At 43.2% G+C, this 21573-nt stretch overlaps 1 protein-coding gene across 6 annotated transcripts in view; it reads left to right on the top strand.

Moving 5' to 3' along the window:
- The first annotated feature begins 2376 nt into the window (after nt 1-2376).
- ranbp2 (RAN binding protein 2) overlaps nt 2377-21573 on the top strand; it is a 32538-nt gene continuing 13341 nt past the window's right edge. Inside the window, exons 1-21 of one of the 6 annotated variants that reach the window (XM_071530392.1) lie at nt 2377-2573; nt 3774-3841; nt 3960-4071; nt 4598-4750; nt 7335-7565; nt 7733-7875; nt 8403-8598; nt 9288-9428; nt 9798-9957; nt 11052-11233; nt 12051-12253; nt 12831-12954; nt 13884-14045; nt 14662-14799; nt 15198-15329; nt 15734-15955; nt 16089-16172; nt 16351-16492; nt 16620-16714; nt 16808-18227; nt 18567-21506. In XM_071530392.1, coding sequence (XP_071386493.1) covers nt 2502-2573; nt 3774-3841; nt 3960-4071; nt 4598-4750; nt 7335-7565; nt 7733-7875; nt 8403-8598; nt 9288-9428; nt 9798-9957; nt 11052-11233; nt 12051-12253; nt 12831-12954; nt 13884-14045; nt 14662-14799; nt 15198-15329; nt 15734-15955; nt 16089-16172; nt 16351-16492; nt 16620-16714; nt 16808-18227; nt 18567-21506 — 7120 coding nt within the window. In that variant the 5' untranslated portion in view covers nt 2377-2501. Of the gene's footprint in view, nt 2574-3773; nt 3842-3959; nt 4072-4597; nt 4751-7334; nt 7566-7732; nt 7876-8402; nt 8599-9287; nt 9429-9797; nt 9958-11051; nt 11234-12050; nt 12254-12830; nt 12955-13883; nt 14046-14661; nt 14800-15197; nt 15330-15733; nt 15956-16088; nt 16173-16350; nt 16493-16619; nt 16715-16807; nt 21507-21573 lie in introns of all 6 variants that reach the window. The other 5 variants (XM_071530390.1, XM_071530388.1, XM_071530389.1 and 2 more) reach the window with 5 other exon arrangements.

Genomic DNA, 21573 nt, shown 5'->3' with positions numbered 1-21573 from the left:
TTTATTGTTTGTACTTGTTTGAAGTACCTTACAGCAATATTCCACTTAGTTTTAACATGGGGGTTATTCGGCACTTGACTGCCATGAAAACCATAATATAAACTAATCACCAAGATCAGATGCAGCTGGATGAGTTTGTAGAGTTCAGATTGTTACTTCAGTTGAATGAGCCATGAAAATAGACTGAAAACTGACATTTAACACGTTTGTGAACAGATTCAACAACAGATCCTGCTGCTGTGATTTTCAATTGACTGTTGGTCCAGTGTTTTAGAACATAATTTCGTTACATAGCATTTTTATTAATAGAAGAAATGGCAAACTTATCTGTATTATATAATTCTGTATTATATCATTTCATTCCAAATAATAATTCATGTTTTTCTCTTGTGGCTGCAGGGTTTGCACTTCACCCATGTCAAACAAACTGATTTGTTTGTGTGAACGGAAAAGTCATTGGGCCGCATTGTACTGCACTGTTTGCACACTAATTAGTCAGACACAGCAAACAGCACAAGACTGTGTGTGTGTGTGTGTGTGTGTGTTCATCGCCCCAAAAAATAGTCTAACCTCCAGTTGACAAGGTAACTCTGTAGGAACCTGGTTGCCCTTCATTAGTGGCTTTTCTTTCATTCGGAAATGGAACATTTCTAACATTAAAACCTCAACGTTTACCATTTTTGCTGCAGTTTTGGCAGAATTTGGATCTTTTTGGATGGATTTTGATAGCACAGTTTGGCTTGTGGGGCCCTTTGGAGGTGAATTTAAAAGCACCAACCAACCTGGACGTGAGAAGTCCACATGCTGCAGGTGGATGTTTGGTTTTATTGAAGGGAAATAAAACTTCAGCGTCTGTCAACAGGTGTCCTGCTCCTGCTGCTGTGTGGCTCCGGCCACCGAAACTCACTTCATCCACATTTCAATAGAGTTCATCACCGGTTTCAATCTATCTGAGGCAACATCAGAATTTGCACTGCTACTCTCCGAATGATGTGAACTAAATTATATTGAAGTCTTTTCACGTAAGTTTATATGTGTGAAAATGGAGCTGTTTTACTGATCATTGTTCCCATATGAATAAGCCTTCCATGCTCAGAAGATTCGTAAAGCTCCTGACCCCAAAAGAAGAAGCAGAAGAAACAAGAGAAGATGGAGTCGTCTTACAACAATGACTTTAATATTTGACTTTTCCTGAATTACTTGAAGCCATGAACCTGCGCACATTGACACCTGTGCTCTCCCACACACACACAAACTTACAAACTTTGGTAAATATGCACACACACCTGTAAATGTGCACATTTATCATTTTCCAACATTTGCCCTTACACACCCTTACCCTACACTCTAACACCCACTTTCAACCCACCATCCCCACACACACACCCTAACACCCGTTTACAACCCACCACCCAACACCCCGCCCTCCTTTACCTTCCTCAATAGAAGATAGTGCCACTGCAGTCAACATTGTATGCAGAGCATTTAAGACGATTGGGCAGAGACAGTGTTGTAGAGAAGATATAAAAGCTGTGTTGGAGCTATAGTTGTCTTTATGTTTTTAAAGTATGAATTGTTTGTGTGGTTCTGCAAGGTAAATGCTGTTGTCGAACTCAGAAATGGAAGTGGAGCTGCTACACTACTCTACATTTACCTCATCCTGGAGTCACATCATGACCTTAATTGGAACAAGTCAATAATAAGTTAGTCAACAATACATTTTTATATGCTATATAACTAGATATAATATATTTCCTATAATTCCTATATTCATCTACATTGTACCTTATTTTATCCTGTACTATTGAAATATGCCTTGGCAACACTCAATACTGTGTGGTTTCTGCCAATAACGCTTTTTCTGAATCTGAATCTAATGCTGCTCCAACGTTGCATTCCAAGTCCTCAATTACTTTTCAGTCCAGTCCTAGTTTCACTCTAACCACAAACATTAGTCCAGCTAAATAGCTGGCCTGTCAGTGTTAGTATTACATGGTATTCATGGTACCAAGGACCTCTGCTATCCATTAAGAAGTGTCCTGTAACGGCCAGTATAGGTTGGTAATTCAATATCACAATCTTGTTGAGATTTGTCCCTCGTACGGCGCCATACTCGTAAAACAAGAAGTCTTTACAGTACAACCGAAGATCGTCTATATTGTCGAAGATACAATCATCAACAGAGAACTAGATTCACACCGCCCCTTCTTCAAAATAAAAGTGCGTCAGTTGTGCGTCAAGACTGAATTCTCAATTGCCATTGGATAAGGAGTCTTGGTTTTTTCACACAAGCCACTCACAGTACGTTATTCAAGAACGCTTGGACCCACGTGACCAACACTGCCATTTGATGCTATGAGACTGCGCACTGTCACCATGGCAGAGCCACAGAGCAACTGACGAGCTGAGACTAACGTCAGTTTGTAAATTTTAGTTAATTTCTTGTATTCTATGCAACTACTGTTTATACATTTTAGAAGAAACACTCGCTTTTTGAAGCCATGCGGCGAAGTAAGGCCGAAGTGGATCGCTACATTTCCTCAGTGCAGAGTTCGTCTCCTTCACTCAAAGAGGTAAGTTGAGCCAGCGGCTAACGTTAGCCTGCTGCCATCATGTCAGACCAGCATGTGTCAGCCGGTATGAGTGAGGGAACCTGAACACTATGACCAGATGACCGTTAGATTTAGTTAAGCCGATATGTGTAACGTTGGCTTAAATCTTGCGCTCTGTGAAACCCCTGTTCATTATCCAGGCTGGCTATGCTAACATTAGCTTGCCGGCATGATGACACTTCGTCGTGTCCTCCCCCTATGCTGGGAAAATGCGCGGCAGCGACATGTTAAGGCAGCGCCAGCGTATTTTAGCCGTGCTAGCAGGGTAACACCCACACTGCTAGTTAGCTTAGCCAACTTCCAAAGCTAACGCTGGTTTTACACATTTGAATTTGAACGATAGCCCAGAGATGGAAGTGGAACGTTGTTCTACTGTGTGCTAAGTTATCCTAGCCTAGGTATTACGTCCGGTTCACTTGTACGGAGAGAACGTCACGCAGACTCCATTCAACAATCTGGAAGTTTAATGTTAACTTGTTTTTCGGCAAACGTTCACACCTGGTAGAATATGACTTTACACGTTTTCTGAATCGTTAGAATCTACTGGTAAGTTCGGCATCCATTGGTTCCACCAAGACGCTCTTTATTGCAAATAAATTTCAAATTTGATAATTTGTTCACACTGCCGCCACCACGGTGAAACTATGTAGTTGGAAGAAGACTGGGGGAATAAGCGGTCTGTCGTTTCTAAAAGTTGAAATTCTGTAGACATAAGTGCCGCTTGATGTATGGGAAGTATACAGAATTGAGGAGTGGCTTCTAAGGCTTCATAAAAGGTATTAAGTCATGTTGTACCAGTTATCTATTAAACAATAAGCAAGGCAACATTAACTTGGCCAAAGTTTGAAAGTTTTGGTGTGCTGTACTGTTCTCTTCATACAACACTGTGCTGGTGGTGTGTTAATATTTTGTGCACATCAACACACCAGGGCTGTGGGATAATTTGTATTGGTGCTAACATTATCCCTACCCAGTCAGTAAGTCGTCTCGTTAACTAATCACATCCAACGTTTAGCAACATTATACTGCCAGATCCTCCTGATGAGCATCTGCCATTATCAAAATTAATGTTGCTCAGCCAGTCCAAAGCTTAAAATGTCTCAAAACGTAGAAGCACTCTCTGGTTAATCACCCTGTACTGTAAATTTTCTCTTTCCACAGAAGCCAATCAAAGGATTTTTATTTGCTAAACTGTACTTTGAAGCAAAGGAGTATGAACTTGCAAAAAGGTAAAATCAGGAGCTTCCACATGGTCGACATTGTGTTATTAAAATTTTGCTTCTCAGAACATCTCCATTATATTAACAGTACTCATGCACAACATGCTTTGTATCCTGCTCTTTCTAGACATGTATCAGAATATCTCAAAGTCCAGGAGAGGGATCCCAAAGCACACAAATTCCTTGGCCAGCTCTATGAGAGAGATGGGGAAATCAACAAGGCAGTAGGATGTTATAAGGTATGAAGTGAATGTGGCTCCTGAAAGACATGGAAACGGAAGCCTTTGTACCTGAAAGAGTGCATGGTGTGGTGAGGTTGGGTTTTTCAAGACATCAAGGAGAAGATAGGTAAATCTGTGAGTCTTATTTAAAGTAAAGTCAAATGAAGTGTGGGGATGTGCCCTGATGAAGGCCAAGAAGGCTGAATCACATCAGTGTTTTTGTTTACCCACACTTGATTTGACTTTTCTTTGACATTACGCTCTGTCATGGACTTCTCCCATCTTACAAGGGAGTGCGTTGTAGCTGTGCCAAAAGCCTGTCTTCGCCATACTACCACTGTTTCAGCAACAGTGTCTTTTTCTACATTTTTCATTTTTTGGATTCCCTGTCAAAGAGCATCATTTCTGCATCCCTGCTTAGACACATTACGTCACACATTCAGATCATACTAGGCTCTTGTCTTTTGATCACCTGTCTGGAGGTTGACAGCAGTGTCTCTGTGTGTGTGTGTGTGTGTGTGTGTGTGTGTGTTTGTGTGTGTAGCGGTCGGTGGACTTGAACCCAGCCCAGAGGGACCTGGTGCTGAAGGTGGCCGAGTTGCTGGTCAGTAAGGAGGAAAATGACAGCAGGGCAGACTTCTGGGTGGAGAAGGCTGCCAAGCTGCTGCCTGGAAACCCAGCCGTCTTCAACCTTAAGGTCAGACTGACTCCTTTGGAATCTCCATCATTAAGACCCCTGTTTTCTCATGCCTCTTTTTTTACTTTTACCCCCAAAACCAAAATGGGATATAGTTTTGGATAATTCAACTTCAATCTGATATTTAGCCGGGGTGATAACAAAACTAACAACTTATTTTTGTATTTGTAACTAATATTATTACTTCAGTTTAAATAGTAATTTGTACGTTTTACTGCGAGTAATAACGTTTCTGTAATACATTGCCATCCAACACTGTAGACTAGCCAGCGTGGTGTTTATCAGGGTTCAAGAGTGTTTACATACTGCATGTGTATACTTACCCCCACACCCCCCACCTCATAACAACACATGCTACTTTACCATGTGTTGAACCAACAGCTGCCTGGATCACAGCCCACCCTGTCCCTCCCACTATCTCTGTCTCCACAGTCCATTTGATTCTCTGGCTCTCATTGGCTTTATCTGTTGTGCATAACTTCAGTTTTCTCCTCTGGTCGTCTTTCACTAGCTGGGTTCCCATCCAAGAATTTTAATGCAAATTACAGTGTATTGAATTATAAAAGCTAGACGGAAACATAAAATATTGATAATATGTTCTCAATATTGCAAAAGTTTTTTGTTGATTTAAGAAAGTATGTAGTTTGTTGAATAAATAATGACGTAGGTTTGTTCAATCTCATTGCAAAACAGTTAAAAAATGACTTTGGGTATTCTGCAAGCAGGGGTTTTCCTGGTTCAAAAAGAGGCTTAGGTTGTGCCTCAGCATGGCCAGTCAGGCTTTGTCATTGTGGCCAGTTGAACACCAAAATCCCTTCTATTCCAATTTTAGGCTTTTATAGACACACGTTTTCGGCATAGACTTGCATAACACTGTCCTAGTTGAGGCATTCTTCAGCTTTAGAAATCCAATTTTATTAATATTTCTGTGGTTAATAGGACAACAGGCAACAGATGCATAAGTTTGTCAGTATTAATTAATCACTCCATTTGTTCCTAACAGGGATCTTTATAAGTGACTGCAATATCATGCTTTGATTCCATGAAAAATTATTGTTATTGCCTTCACAATTTCAAGCATTTACTGTTATGACAAGATTAGTCCAATTTTGTATTATGATTAATAGGCCTACAAATTTTAAAATTGAATCAGATCTCATTACGCTATGATAAATCAGACTTGTAGAAAATCCTTTTTACTAATTTTTTTCTTTTTCTTTTGACTCATTTGGGAAACAATGAATGCATAATAGAAATTCTTCAGCGTCTAATTATTTACTCAGGTGAACTGGGACACATGTAACCTATATGGAGCAGTGAAAAGTGACTCCTCAATGTCATTGTGATAAACAGAAATACAGAAAGTAATGGAATCAATTATTTTCAGGAAAACTTGTGCCCGATGTGTGCAAGTAAGATCGTAACCTTGCTCATCCAAAGAGCTAAGCTGATGGCGTAGCTGCTGTTGTGTTTTAATTTGGTCAGTGTGTTTTCTCCTGACTGTGTAGTGGGAGCTTGTTACAGCAGACACAGGATGATGTCTGCCCGTAACCTTACAGATGTTATCTTGGCACTTCCAACATTACCTTGGCTTTTCACTTTCATTCACCACTCGTTTCTTCAAAGGTTGAAATAGGTTGTAAATCGTACACTTCTAGAAAATAGACATAAATAGACATGGGTCATTGAAAGTGCTTGAATTTATATATTTTGTGCAAGAATAGAAATTGAAGTTCTTTTTATATTTTTTTACTTAACGTTAGTAAATAGGCTACGTTCCGCTGTCTGCATATGTGTGTCTCCTGCCGCCTGTGCGTCCTTGTTTCACGCGCCACCTGCCTTGAGAAAGTGCGACGGTCACGAGTGATGAGTGATTGAAGTCGAATATTCTCAGTGTTGTAACAGTAACTAACCTTGATCCGTGTCTCAAACTATGCCGTGTTTAGTCCTTGAATTTGAGGGAATTGGGCCTGGAAAGTCCTTGAAAAGTCATTGAATTTGATGTTTAAGAAGGTGTGGGAACCCTGTTCTACACACACTTGACTTGGACTCACTCCACCAGCCACCTGTCGCTCCAACTGGCTTCCCCTCTCGTCAGTACTGATAGAATGACATGTGCCCTCTGTCAGTGGACGACTTCACATCATAATTCACCCTTGCGCCCCTCTTAAATGGGCTTTTATTCAAATGCAACTTCTGATCCAATTTAAATTCAACATTTTCCTTAAGTGGCCTGCTCAAGATTATACAATGCAGGACAAACCCTGTAAAATATCTGTCTATCACACCCTTCCAGAAATGTCATATGTGCTGTCTTTCCCATATATAAGCTGCCCTGTCGTGCTTGTATAACCATTAGATGATACATTAGAATATTGCCATTTCATTTTCAATGACATTAGCTGACACTAAAGAACAGTTTGCCCAATACTAACCAATTCTTGAAAGACTCTTTCCATTTCTGTGGTAATTGTAACCCAGCTAAATCATATCTAAACACAATCCAGGCAGGAGATGCATGTTGATGTCAGGTGGAAAGGCCATACTGACACTTCCTTGTCCATCTCTGCCCCCCCCCATCCAGGAGCGTTTGTTGAGTCGTCAGGGTCAGCAGGGTTGGAACCGGCTGTTTGATCTCCTCCAGGCCGAGCTGGTAGCAAGGCCGGCTGATGCCCATGTCAATGTGAAGCTGGTACAGCTATACTCTCAGGATGGCCGGTTGGACGAGGCTGTCAATCACTGTCTGGCTGCAGAGCGAAGGGGCATGCTGCGCCACAGCCTGGACTGGTACACCGTGGTGGTGCACACCCTGCAGGTCAGCATGGATTCTGTAGAAGGGCAGTAGCGTATACTTTGTAGGGATTCTATATAAAGTTTTTGTTCTGTGATCAACCTAACCAGTGTCCACCCAGAGAGAGTTCAGTTTTGTGAACCAGTCCTGTATAAAGTTGTCTGTTGACCCCTGGCTGTCATGTGTTTCAGGAGTACCTGGCCCAGCCCCGCGTCTCCAGCAATGAGAAGATGTGTCGACGTCTGCAGAGAGAGCTGCTATTGGCCCACTGCAGCCTGCTGAGAATCACTCTGTCTGGGAGTGGAGTGCAGCCCAGCCTTGATGCCCTTAGAAGGTAGGGTGGTAGGGTGGGTGAGTGTGGTGTTGGGGTTATGTGTAAGACTGTAACAAGGCCCCAAATTTAATCCCAAATTCCGGTTTATTTTTTTCTCATGTTTGGATTTGGATTTTCCCCCTGATTCAGGGTTTTATATTTTTATTTTTATACTTGATAATACCCATAATTCCAATTTTGTTGTTTGTTGTAAATTGAAAGATTGAGCAAAAATCTAGGTGTGTTAACTGGATTATCCTTACTCTGATTATGACCGTACTCTTATTAAGGCAATCGGATAAAGGTGTTTTACATGACAATTTCAATATTCAGAGTATTGCCATCAGGTTAAGATCAAATTATTTGTGTGCATGTAAAAACACTCCTTGAGTAAATAAAAGTAGAAGTTGTGCACAGCGGTACTGTTCTCCTGGGTGCCAACCAGTGCAGGAGGACCTTTTGCACAGAGCACCCCCTACCTGTCAAAGCAACCTGCCAACCTGTGGGAAACTGTATGTTTAACTTCACGTGTGTGTGTGTGTACATAGTTTTGACCAGGCTATGCAGGCGCTGAGCAGCGTGGCGGGCAGCCAGACAGACGATCTGTGTGAGGTGTTTGTGGAGATGCGAGGTCACCTCTACCTGCATACCGCCGCCCTGCTGTTAAAGCTGGCCCAGGAACGCCAACAGACCTGGAGGGCCATCATCGACCTGGCTGCACTCTGCTACCTGCTGGCATACCAGGTACTTGCACAGCAACTAACACAAATATAACCAGTACCTGTTCAGTCCCACCATGACATGTAGACCTGATGAATTAATTTGATAAATTAGTGATCAGTTTATTCGAAGGTGATCTCAGCTCTCTGGCTCCCTAGTTGGACAGCTGCCTTAATCTCTTCCATGCAGAATACAGTGACATCAAGAACCATAGCTTGGAACATATTACAGCCCTCCAGGATTTCACAGAGCAGAAAATGATTGTTATCACACAGTGCTGTCATTTTTGTACAGGGGTGAGGTAGTTTTTGCAAGTATCATCACGTATCATCTATCTATGTCTTCTATCATTAATCTGTCCTCAGTGCTTCTCGATTAAAAATGTAGGGATTCAGCTTTAAAGTCACATAGCGAGAAATGTGCAATTCATTATCTTCCCCTTTTTATACGTTTTGCTAGTATCTATGTAGAAAAAGTTCTGTCATTGAAATCAGCAAGGTTCCTGGCATTCTCAGTGCTTACGTATGAATTGATATTGTCAGACAGCAAATACAATTTCAGCCAATAAGCAGGAGTTTTGGATAAAATTGCTTAGTAACGATATCAATCTAGGAATTAAAAACAGAATCAGTAGAGGCATTTAAAAAATCCAATGATCATTCAGTTTTACAGCTTTTTAAATTGTATATGTGTTTTTTTTGTCCTTCCACCAGGTCCCCAGACCAAAGGCTAAGGTGACCAAAGGAGACCAGTCGGCCCCCCAGCTGCTAGAGCTGCTGGCCAACGACCGGCAGAGCCAGGCCGGCCACATGCTGCTCAACCTCAGCACCGACACACACACCTTCATCAGAGAGGTCCGTCCATGCAGTCTGAACGGACTTATTGTTGTTCTCTGAGAGTTGATAGAAGTTTGCCGATTTGACCCTAGAATCAAAATTGCACAAAGTCTTAGGTGGTTTGTCAGTGGGTTGACCGATGGGCCCATTTTTGAAGTCCAACTACCAATAGCTTCATTTTCTTTTGCCTATATTCAAAGCTATTCATAGCTTTCAGACCATGGGACACTAAAACTCTATTAAAGCCCTAAGACTAACATAAAACCTTTTCATGCATACTACATCATATCAGATATTAGATTTTTTGTAAAAGGTCAATATTGGACCCATATGTCAACAAAGTGATTATACTGGTCTAACCTTAATTTTGTGGATGTGTGTGTGTAGGTGGTGGAGGCGTTTGGGAACCGTAGCGGTCAGGGCTCTCTGTTTGAAGTCCTGTTTGGACCGCGGGCCTCCACTGGAGCCTCCTTCATTGCCAATGATGACATTCGCTCCATCAACACACTGGCTCCAGAGCTCTCCCACCTGGCCAAGTGGGATAATGGTATGAAACCAATAATATAATAATAATAATAATAGTCCTAAAGTTGACTTGCTGAGTATGGCCATTAAGCTGCTGACTGCCATTCGTTAGGTCCATGTGTTAAATGGGCATTCACATCCTGGTCTTATGCCTTCCAGGGCTGTACCATTAATGGATTTGATATTGAAATTGTGATATCAACATGGACAATATTGATCAAGTACAAAAAAAATACAATACCTTGTAAAAAATATATTTATAAATGGTAATTATTACTAATATTGCATTTATTAGAGGTATAGCTGTTCTAAATACCTAATTTTTGTTATATTGTTTGTGTTATATGATGGCTGTATTTTTCAGCAGTTGAGTGTTACAGCCACTAAATCAACTTTTAAAAATATTTTTATATACTTAGTTGATACTGGTAGATTAATTCTAATAATTGATTTCTAGTAGACCACTGCACCACTGTTTAGCAACAAGACAATGAGAGATGTTAACTCATATTTATGATACTGCAGCATGATACCAGCTTGCCGCTTTGAGAAGGTGTGGCGGTCATGTCACATTTTTTCATTTCAGTCAGTGGCCTCAATCAGGAAGCTGAACTCCTGGCACAATAAAAAGGTTACTTTAGGTTATATATTCATTTATAGGCACAGAGCTGACAAGACAGATAATAAACTAGGCTATAGAGCAATCAAACCCAGAAAAAAAAGGTACAATTCAGCCTAAAAACACAGCTAAAATAACCAATATCCCTATAGTTTTACTTCAGGGAATTTTGGTGCAATAATTAAAGAGATATTTTTATATATTTATTATATATATATATTTTTTTCTATTTCTTTATTGTGTGTAGAGAGACCCACAAGTCAAAAATAGTGTTTTTCCACGCTTCACAGACACAAGCAGCTCTGGCAAAAATAGATATGAAACATAGAAAATGGCAGAAAACGCTGCGCGCCTCCCGTCTGGCTCCCGCGCCGCTCCCAGTGCACACAGCAACACTCTATAACATGGCTGCGTGACAACTGACATTGTGATTTTATGCTAGGTACCTGTCGCAGCTAAAAACAAAAACACTAACGGCTTTTGTGCATCCTCTGCAGGCTCCATCCTGCTGCATGGAGGCGACTTGCAGCATCTGAGCTGGCTGGGGCTGCAGTGGGCCCTGCTGGCCCAGAAGCCGGCCCTGCGGGACTGGCTGAAGCAGCTCTTCCCCAGGCTCTCCCTGGAAACATCCAAGCTGGACACCAATGCACCTGAGTCCATCTGCCTGTTGGACATGGAGGTAGGTGGGACTGTCTGGGCTGGTGGGTAGATAAAGATGGAAGTTTAAAGGAAAAATGCACCCACCGAAATCAGTCCTAATAGATTATTGGCAGAGGTGCACCAATGGTATCTGTGGTGTCGGGCACAAATCCAGTTCTCAAATACTAAATTGTGCTTGGATTGACAAATGAAGCTGTCCTAATATGCATGCTCTAATGACAATGCACTTTGATGCAACATCAACATTTTCCAGCAGGTGGAAAAATGACTGCTAAAGTGAAAATGCTGAAATGGTGCTATTTGTGAAGTTGATAGGCAAACACATATTGTTTAGAAGAGGAGCCTAGGCTATGCAGGATGAATGCCTTCTGCTTTATTAGACCTAACCTACCACACTGTTCTTTATCTGTTCTATTCTATTCTGCTCTATTCTGAATAAGTGGGTTTTATCTGTTAAACAATTTTGAATGAGCTGTTAGAACAAGAGAAGCTAGAGCTTCCAGCCTGTCTTGTGTAGCCTTTTTTCTATTTTTCATATTACTCATGTATTTGATTGAGAGTTGTTTTACAATGGTCATGGCATAATTTGCTAAAATGAATAAATGCAATTCATGGACATACACTTATTCTTGAAATGATTTTATACTAGGCCAATACTAGGTGTGTGAATGACTAAATTAAGTAGTGCTTGGATTGGTACTCGTATCAGTCCATCTACTTAATAAACAACACACTCACTACTCAGTACTTGCTTCTAAAATATTGGTATCATTGCACCTCTGATTTTCAGCCCATATGTAAACGTATCTATTTCTTGTCTTGTTCACTCCCTCCAGGTGTTTGTATGTGGTGTGGTGTTCTGCAGCCACAGTCAGCTCCAGGAGACAGCGAGGATCAGCAGTGGAGTCCAGCAGCAGCAACAACAGCAGCAGCTCTATGAGCCTCGCTGCCTCCCCCTTCCCCTCCTGCGCCTCCTGTCCACCGACAGACAGAGGGAGTGGTGGGACGCCATCTACAGCCTCATCCACAAACAAGCTGCGTGAGTCCGGGGACAACCGTTGGGATCCAGATAAAAGATGATGATGCCTTAGTAGTTCAAAAACACCTTCAGGAATCCCATAGCAAAACTAGCGTTAGGCCAATATATGGGTTTGCTGATATTGGCCTTTAATTAAAAATCGGATGTGATGCAGTTTGATTACTTATTTATTATCTCTGCCAAGGAGATTATGTTTTCGCCCCAGTTTTGTCTGTCTTTCAGCAGGATATTTCAAAAACTAATGACGCTGCAGACTTTATTCCAAATCCTAAGGATATGTTTGCAGGGTCAATAAATTTATTTAAGTGATAGGAATGATGATAGGTGTAAGAGTAAGTTGGAGAATTGTTGGAGGTCTGTGCCTTCTCTCTCATTTATAAATTACTGAGTCACTAGACTTAACTATTTAACTTCAGTATTCAACCTTAGTCTTCTTTTCATTGTCTGTCTGTTGTCCTGTTCTGTGGTATGAGCAGGCCGATACAGAGTTTTGTGTTGGCAGCATTCGGCATGTGTTTTTAAGGTGCATGATTAAATATTGAATGTTACTCGGTATTTGGTGTATGTCTGTTTGCAGGCCTGGCATGTCTGCCAAACTGCGGATGATTGTGCAGCATGGACTGAATACTCTGAGAGCTGGAGAGAAACATGGTCTCCAACCAGCACTGCCCATCCACTGGGCTCAATATCTCAGCCAGACGGTACACACACACACACACACACACACACACACACACACACACACACACACACACACACACAGTGTTTTCCACAAGCTCAGTGAGCCAACCAAAGAGAAAATGTAGCCAGCTGAGTCCAAGGAAAAAGGTTCTTTTCAATGAACAAGCTTTATTTTGATGTCTTTAAATGCATTGTGACACCAAAATTGTACGGTTTTAGTTCCAGTTTAACTAGGAATTGTGGTGTGGAGCATTGAGAATTGGTATATAGTAAGAGACTCTGTCAGATTGAATGAGATGCAGCAAGATCAGAAGCTCCATTCTCCAGCACTGGCACAGCACTAAACCAAAGTGAAGCCAAGTGTGGAGATCGATAGATCCATCTGATGCGTGACCAGCAATATGACGGTCAAACTCAAGAGAATATCCCACATTAAAAACAAAAATTACTGTTACTAAGGTAGCTGGCTGGAAAAGAGTAAGTAATCCCCTATCTGGCTGGTGGTCATGTGCACACACATGCACGCAGGCCTAGATTAATAAGTGCACAGATAGGCAGCACTTACTCAGCACCTTAGCCAGACACTGTGTAGACACACATGCCTTTACACCTGCCCCTTTCTGTCACTCACTTCACAACTGCTAAATATGATAGGGTCAAGGTCTGATATAATTGCCCGCCCCTACACACTGACAGTTTTAGTGTACGACAATTATAACTCCAATTTTCTGTGATATCAATATTAGTGTCAGCTCCAAAACAGCCATATGTTGTTGTCCATCTGTTTTTTAATAGCTGTCATATTCGAATCATTAACGATTTGAACTGAAGTGATTATTGCTGTCTTACAAAAGAGTATATACAGGGTGTATGTCATCCCTGCCCTAAACTAACGTGGCACACCTATTCTCCTTGACATTCAGCTGTGTTTGTATGTTGAATAATTCAGGGGGTTGGAGTGAACTCATACTATGACCAGAAGGAGTACATCGGCCGCAGCGTCCACTACTGGAAAGTTGCCCTTCCGCTTTTGGACAAGATCAAAAACAGGCGCAGTATCCCCGAGCCCCTTGACCCCCTCTTCATGCACTTCCCCTCCAAAGATATCCAGGTCAATACTGCTGTCAGAATTTCATTTCTTATTTTGTTATCAATGAAAGTTAAGACTTCAGTGGTATTCATTGTTCTTCTGTTAGTTTGTAGCCTTGATCCTCAGGCAGTCCTAAGACTGTAGGTGACCGAGCTTTTGGTTCTGGAATGACCTGCCTGAGGAGGGTAGACTAGGGGAATCACTATCATCTTTGAAATCACCTCTTAAAACCTATTTTTTTTTATAGATTTGCAGTCATGTGTTTTATCCTATTTACTTTACCTTTACTACCGTTCAGACTCTCTATTGTTATCCTTTTATCTTGTGGTATTGTCTTTTTAATTCATTTTACAACTATGATGTTTTACTTTATTTGATTGTTAAATAACTTTGTAAACTTTTCTAAAATGTGCTTCGCACTATTATGTATATTGTGTGCTTCTGTACCTCAAAGGGTAGAGCATGGCATCTGCATGCCACTGCCAGGGTTAGGGGTTTGATTCCCACAGGGGCCACCCATGCAAAACGTGTGTTTTGGATGAAAGTATTTGCCAAATTGCAGATGTACGTTGCCGCATGTAGGCTTATGATGTACTTAAATATGTGTGTGTGTGTGTGTGTGTGTGTCCATTTTCAGATCTCAGCAGTGAAGGGCTATGAAGAGGAAGCCATGATAGTGTTTGCTGATCTCCTTGACATCGAAGGCAAGACGGAGGAGGCCATTGCTACTCTTGAAACTATCAATAACATGTCATCCATCTGGCATCTGGCCCGGGTAGGTCAGGGGCTGGGATGGGATTCACAACACGTTCCTCTTTCAGCATCTGACTTCGACAATGGCTGTCTATTTTTATCATCTTCATAGAAATGTACCAGTGCCATTTTTTTCTGTACCAACACAAGTACCAGTCTAAGTACTACTTAATAAACTGTCATTCATGCCACCTAGTATTGGCCTATTATAAAATAATTAAAGGAACAAGTGTCTTTGTTTACTATTTTGATCAATTTATGCACTGACCATTTTAACAATCCTTAATCAAATAAAAGAAAAAAAAATGCTAAATGATAATAACAAATAAAATAGGTAATAATAGATTATGCTATTGGTAGATGTTCCAACGCATTTAATTATTGTTGGTGGTGGTTTGCTATAATGGATTTTCATGGCAGATCTACCAGCGGCTGTCTGAGGAGGCAGGCAACGGGGTTGAGGAGACCCAGGACAGGTGCATCATGTTCCTCAGGAAGTTCAGGACCTACCTGTCCAAGATCTACAATGCCAATGCAGATGATATAGAGAAGGTGAGTCCTGTTTCTCATAGCTCTAAGCCAGCTGACTTCCAAAACATCCAAAGCAAAACAAGTTGCTTATTTCACTCTTTTTAATGACAGTGACACGTGACAGCCAACATGAGGTATCATGGGGGAGATGACAGTTTACTACTCTAGAACCCTTAATAAATCTGTTTTGCACATTTGCATCCCTTACTAATCAATCAATCAACCAGACTTTATTTGTATAGCACTTTTCATACAAACAAATGTAACACAAAGTGTTTCACAGACACAGTAAAACGGAAGAAAAAGGAAACTTCACAGATGAGACAACAGGGACCCTCTGGGCTCAGAGAAAACATGTTCTTATTTGTTTGTAAATGTTAATGACTTCATAACTATCAAACCATTGACTGTATTTTCTGCCCTAGCTGCCTGTGTCCATGGAGGAGGTTATGGACCTCCTGAATGAGGTGAACCAGCAGCTGGGGGAGAGCGGCGAGGCCATGGATGAGGAGGAGGAGGAGGGCCGAGGAGGACCAGCCCACTCCAGCCCTGCTCGTCTCACTGAAACTGCCGCCACCATATCCCACATCAAGTTCTCCACTCCCTCCCCTAACAAAAGCATTGTCTCTCCTTCCAAAAGACACTTGGTAGGTTGGTTATTCAGAAGGCCAATTGACATGGTTTTATGGCTGCAGAAGTGCATTTGATTATATTTATCACAAAAAATCATCAATCATAAGTGATTGACTTTTTCACAATTTTTTTTCTCCTGTCATCCAGATTTCTCCCAAGACACCACCCCATTGGGTGGAGGACCAAAAAACCCTCCTCCAGATGCTCTGCCAGCAAGTAGAGGCCCTCAAGGTCAGGCTTAGAGTTCAAACAACTCCAAATAAAATCGTCTTTATTCTTTACCTTTGCACATTTTGGGTATACTGAACTGTATAGTTAAATCAATGTTATGTGTATTTTTAGAATCTGATAAAATGCTCTATATGGTCGTAGTAACTGGAGTTAGTTCTCACTAAGCTTTGTTTTTTAGAATGAGGTCCATGATCTGAGACACAACTCCACTGGGAACACGGGCTCTCCTCACCACAGGATGTATGGGGAGAGCTATGGGGCGGAGGGCCTACAGGAGCCCTTCACCCCAGTCCAGTCCTTCCATGGGGCCCCCCTAACAGGTCAGCATACCACATAGAACCCTATGACTGTTTCTACCAAAAAATGTGTTGTGCCAGATTTTGTTAAAAGATCTTATGAATGAAAATATAATTTATAAATTAACAGTTTTTATATTTTTACTTTCAGTTTCCACCACAGGTCCATCTGTATACTACAACCAATCTCCTGCTTATAACTCTCAATATCTCCTTCGCACAGCAGCAAATGTAACCCCTACCAAGGTAATTATTACTTCTAAGAGATTTTTAATGGGTATTTTTGTCAACAGGCCTTAATGTTAATGAGTGAATCTTGATTTGTTTCTTTTTTTACAGGGCCCAATGTATGGCATGAACCGTATGCCACCACAGCAGCATATGTATGCCTACCAGCAGCCCACTCATACACCTCCCTTGCAGACGGCTCCAGCCTGCATCTATCCTCCTCAAGACCAAGTCTTTGGTACCCCTCTCCGCTTTGAGTCACCAGCCACTAGCCTCCTTTCCCCATACAGTGAGGAATATTATGGACATAGCGTCACTCAACCAACCACCAACCCTCCCCTGCCTGAGCCTGGCTATTTCACCAAGCCATCTGTAGTCCCTGTTCAGCCACCAAAGAGCATTGAGGGGAAGCCCATGGACTTTGGGAAGATCTCTTTCGGCCAGCAGGCACCTGCCGAAGTCCCCAAAGTGCCTAGTTTTGGAGCAGGGACAGTTGCCCAGCCCACACCTTCAGCTGCTTTTAAATTCAACTCCAACTTCAAATCCAACGATGGAGACTTCACCTTCTCGGCCTCTCAGGCCAAGCATAGCGAGAACCTGCTTGGTCTTTTGACGTCAGACATTCCCACTAAAACAGATATAGTTCCTGAGCAGAAGCCTCTGGCTCAGGAGCAGACCCCCAGCCAAACAGGCATCTTTACCTTTGGCAGTAAAAACGTCACTGGCTTCTCTTTTGCTGACGCTGCACAGAGCACAGGCACTGGAGGCCTGTTTGGAAAAGTGGAGCAGCCTTTTAAATTTGGAGATGTTACCAAGCCTGCATTTGGGATGGCCAAGTCTGCAGAAGAAGAAAGGGCAGTGGAGAGCGACAATGACAGCACTCATGTGGAGGAAGATGAGGATGGCCCTCACTTTGAACCCATTGTACCCCTTCCTGATAAAGTAGATGTGAAAACAGGTGAGGAGGAGGAGGAGGAGATGTTCTGCAACAGGTCGAAGCTGTTCCGATTTGACACAGAGACAAAAGAATGGAAGGAGCGGGGCATCGGCAACATTAAAATCCTAAAACACAGCACTTCAGGGAAGGTCCGCCTCTTGATGAGGAGGGAACAAGTCCTTAAGATCTGTGCCAACCACTACATCACTGCTGATATGCTACTGAAACCAAATGCTGGCTCAGACAAGTCCTGGGTCTGGAATGCCATTGACTATGCAGATGAACAGCCTAAGCCGGAGCAGCTGGCCATCCGCTTCAAAACGGCAGATGAGGCATCACTTTTCAAAACCAAGTTTGAGGAAGCCCAGAAAATTGTGCCCAAGTCACCAGAGAAGCATGACCAGCAGGAGAAGAAAGAAGCAAGTCTAAAACCCTCTGAACCTCTGGCAATGTTTGGAGCCCAGTTTGCAATTAAAGAAGGGGAATGGGACTGCAATGTGTGTGCTGTAAGAAATAAGGCCACGGCTGTGCAGTGTGTCGCTTGTCAGAGTGCCAATCCAAATTCTTCATCACAGCCAGATTGTATAGATGGTAGTGAAACCAAAGGCCTTGCTGGAGGGCCAACTTCAGCAGGTGGCTTTACCTTCAAATTTGGGACAGATTCATCAAAACCCAGTAATGAAGGCTCTACATTTACAGGATTTGGGGCATTTGGAGCTTCTATACCATCTTCATTTACATTTGGCACAAGCACTTCAACAACACCTGCTAACACAGCAACCAGTGCATTTGGTTCTGGCTTTGGAACTCAGTTTGGCAAGAAACCAGGGCAATGGGACTGTGACACATGTTCTGTGAGAAATGAGGCTTCTGCAAACAGTTGTGTTTCTTGTCAAGCTCTTAACCCCTCAGCTAAAACAACTGCCACTGCAGCAGCTGCACCAGCAGCAAAGCCCTCAACCTCTGCTTTTGGCTCTGGGTTTGGTGCACAGTTTAGCAAGAAGCCAGGGCAGTGGGACTGTGACACATGTTCTGTGAGAAATGAGGCCTCTGCAAACAGTTGTGTTTCTTGTCAGACTCTTAACCCCTCAGCTAAAACAACTGCCACAGCAGCTGCACCAGCAGCAAAGCCCTCAAATTCTGCTTTTGGCTCTGAGTTTGGTGCCCAGTTTAGCAAGAAGCCAGGACAGTGGGACTGTGACATATGTTGTGTAAGAAATGAAGCTGCTGCTAACAGTTGTGTCTCCTGTCAAAATCCCAACCCTGCAGCTAAATCAACAGTGAAGGCTCCAGCAGCATCAAAACAATCAACTGTGTCAATTGGGTCAGGTTTTGGGGCTGCTTTTGCAAAGAAAGATGGGCAGTGGGACTGCGATACATGCCTAGTCAGAAACGATGCATCAGCCTCTAAATGTGTTTCCTGCCAGACCCCGTGCCCCAACCCCTCCTTAGGAGCCATGTTTGCCAAGAAGGATGGACAATGGGACTGTGACACTTGTCTGGTGAGGAACGATGCCTCTGCCAGTCAGTGTGTGTCCTGTCAGACGCCTAACCCCAGTGCTAAAACCACAACCAGCAATGCTCCCTCAGCCTCCACCTTCAGCTTTAGCTTCGGAAGTAAGAGTTCATCGAGTGAACCTACTGGAACTGGATTTACAACAGCCCTCGGAACTGACAGTACTTTTCAGTTTGGTCAAAACAAAGACAAAGGCTCTGCTGCTTCCTTCAAGTTTGAGGTTCCCCAATCTGCATGTAGTACCACAAGTTCTTCAGGCTTCTCATTCTCAATGCCCATTCCAGCTGGTGGCTTCAAGTTTGGCATTCAGGACACTGCAAAAGAAACTCCTTCTACTGACACTCAAACACCTGCATCAGGGTCTGCCTCCATGTTCCTGAAAAGCATAGCTGATCAACACAGAGAGAAAGAAAATGAGTCTACACCATCAGTGGGTGAAACAGAGCAAGATCAAAATCCACTGTTTACTGGAAAACCCAATACGTTCAGTTTTGCAGACTTGGCCCAGTCCTCTGGAGGCGACTTCCAGTTTGGCCAGAAAGACCCCAATTTCAAAGGTTTTTCTCGGGCTGGTGAGCAGCTATTCTTATCATTACACGCAACGCCCAACAAGGCAGACGGCTTAGCTGAACAGGAGGAAGAGGATATGTATAAGACGGAGGAGAACGATGACATCCAGTTTGAGCCAGTGGTCCAGATGCCTGAGAAGGTGGACTTGGTGACAGGGGAGGAGGATGAACAGGTTCTTTACTCCCAGCGTGTGAAGCTGTTCAGATTTGACCCCAGCACCAGTCAGTGGAAAGAGCGTGGGGTGGGAATCCTCAAATTCCTGAAAAACAGTACCAATGGCAGGCTGAGGGTGCTGATGAGAAGAGAGCAGGTTCTAAAGGTATGCGCCAACCACTGGATCACCACCACCATGAACCTTAAGCCCCTAGCAGGCTCCGACAAGGCATGGATGTGGCTGGCTAATGATTTCTCTGATGGAGATGCCAAACTGGAACAGCTGGCTGCCAAGTTCAAAACCCCAGAGCTGGCTGAGGAGTTTAAGCAGAAATTTGAGGAGTGTCAGAGACTTCTTTTGGATATCCCGCTGCAAACCCCTCACAAACTTATTGACTCAGGCAGAACAGCGCAACTCATTCAGAAAGCTGAAGAAATGAAGTCTGGTTTGAAAGACCTGAAATTTTTCCTGACAGACGAGAAAACAAAGATCAAGGATAATGATAGCCAGGCAGACATCACAGCATCCAGCAATGTTTCGGGCCTGGTAATCAAGCCTCATGCTGAGAGCACTGGCCCCACCTTGGAGTGGGACAACTATGACCTTAGAGAGGAGGCCTTAGATGATACTGCTGACACATCTGTCTATGCCTCTCCCATTGCCAGCAGTCCCATTAGAAAGAACCTTTTCCGTTTTGGGGAACCCACTGTTGGCTTCAGCTTCAGTTTCCAGCCTGGCATCAGTCCGTCCAAGTCTCCTGCTAAGCTTAACCAGAGCAGAGCCTCAGTGGGTACTGATGACGAGCAGGATGTGACTCAGGATGAGGAAAGGGATGGCCAGTACTTTGAACCTGTCGTCCCCTTGCCTGACCTGGTGGAGATTTCCACGGGGGAGGAAAACGAGCAGGTAGTCTTCAGTCACAGGGCCAAACTGTATCGCTATGATAAAGACCTGAGTCAGTGGAAGGAGAGGGGCATTGGAGACCTCAAGATCCTGCAGAATTACGACACCAAACGGGTGAGGTTGATTATGAGGAGAGACCAGGTACTCAAGATCTGTGCAAACCACTGGATCACAACAGCCATGAAGTTGGAACCTATGAAGGGTGCTGAGAAGGCCTGGGTCTGGAGCGCCTGGGACTTTGCTGAAGGGAGTGAGGGTAAAGTTGAACAATTAGCTGTGAGGTTCAAGCTGCAGGACGTAGCTAACACATTCAAAGAGGTCTTTGAAGAGGCCAAGAACGCACAAGAAAAAGGGATACTATTGACCCCTGTAACATCTAGGGTGGTTACTCCTCAAGGCACTGTAGCCACAGGATCTGCAGCAACCACAGCCACCACAGTGTGTGGGACAGAAGCCATCGCTGTTCTGGAGGAGACCACCAGGGAATGCACAGAGCTTCCCCCTGACAGTAAGACCCCTGCAGCTGGGACACACAGCCCAGCCAACCCCTCCAAGGCAGTGGTGTCACCTCCTAAGTTTGTCTTTGGCACCGATAGCCTTCAGAAGATCTTTGGCACTCCCAAATCTTCCTCTGAGGTTGAGGATTCTGCATCCAACTTCAAAGCCAAAGATGGTGGACGGCCTTCCCAGGCTTCATCTGCAACACCTGCATTCAGAATCCCAGAGAAAGGTAAGACTATCTCTTCAAGTAGACCACATTTGTCTGATTCTGTTGACACAATTTGTTTTCAAATGCT

Source organism: Centroberyx affinis, unplaced genomic scaffold (assembly GCF_046629955.1).
Source record: "Centroberyx affinis isolate AG114_WGS23_722 - 3 ecotype Tasmania unplaced genomic scaffold, CSIRO-AGI_Caff_v1 ptg001925l_1, whole genome shotgun sequence".
In the NCBI taxonomy this organism is placed as follows: domain Eukaryota; kingdom Metazoa; phylum Chordata; class Actinopteri; order Beryciformes; family Berycidae; genus Centroberyx; species Centroberyx affinis.
Note: the sequence above shows the minus strand (reverse complement) of the source record. Positions and strands in the feature narration are given on the sequence as shown.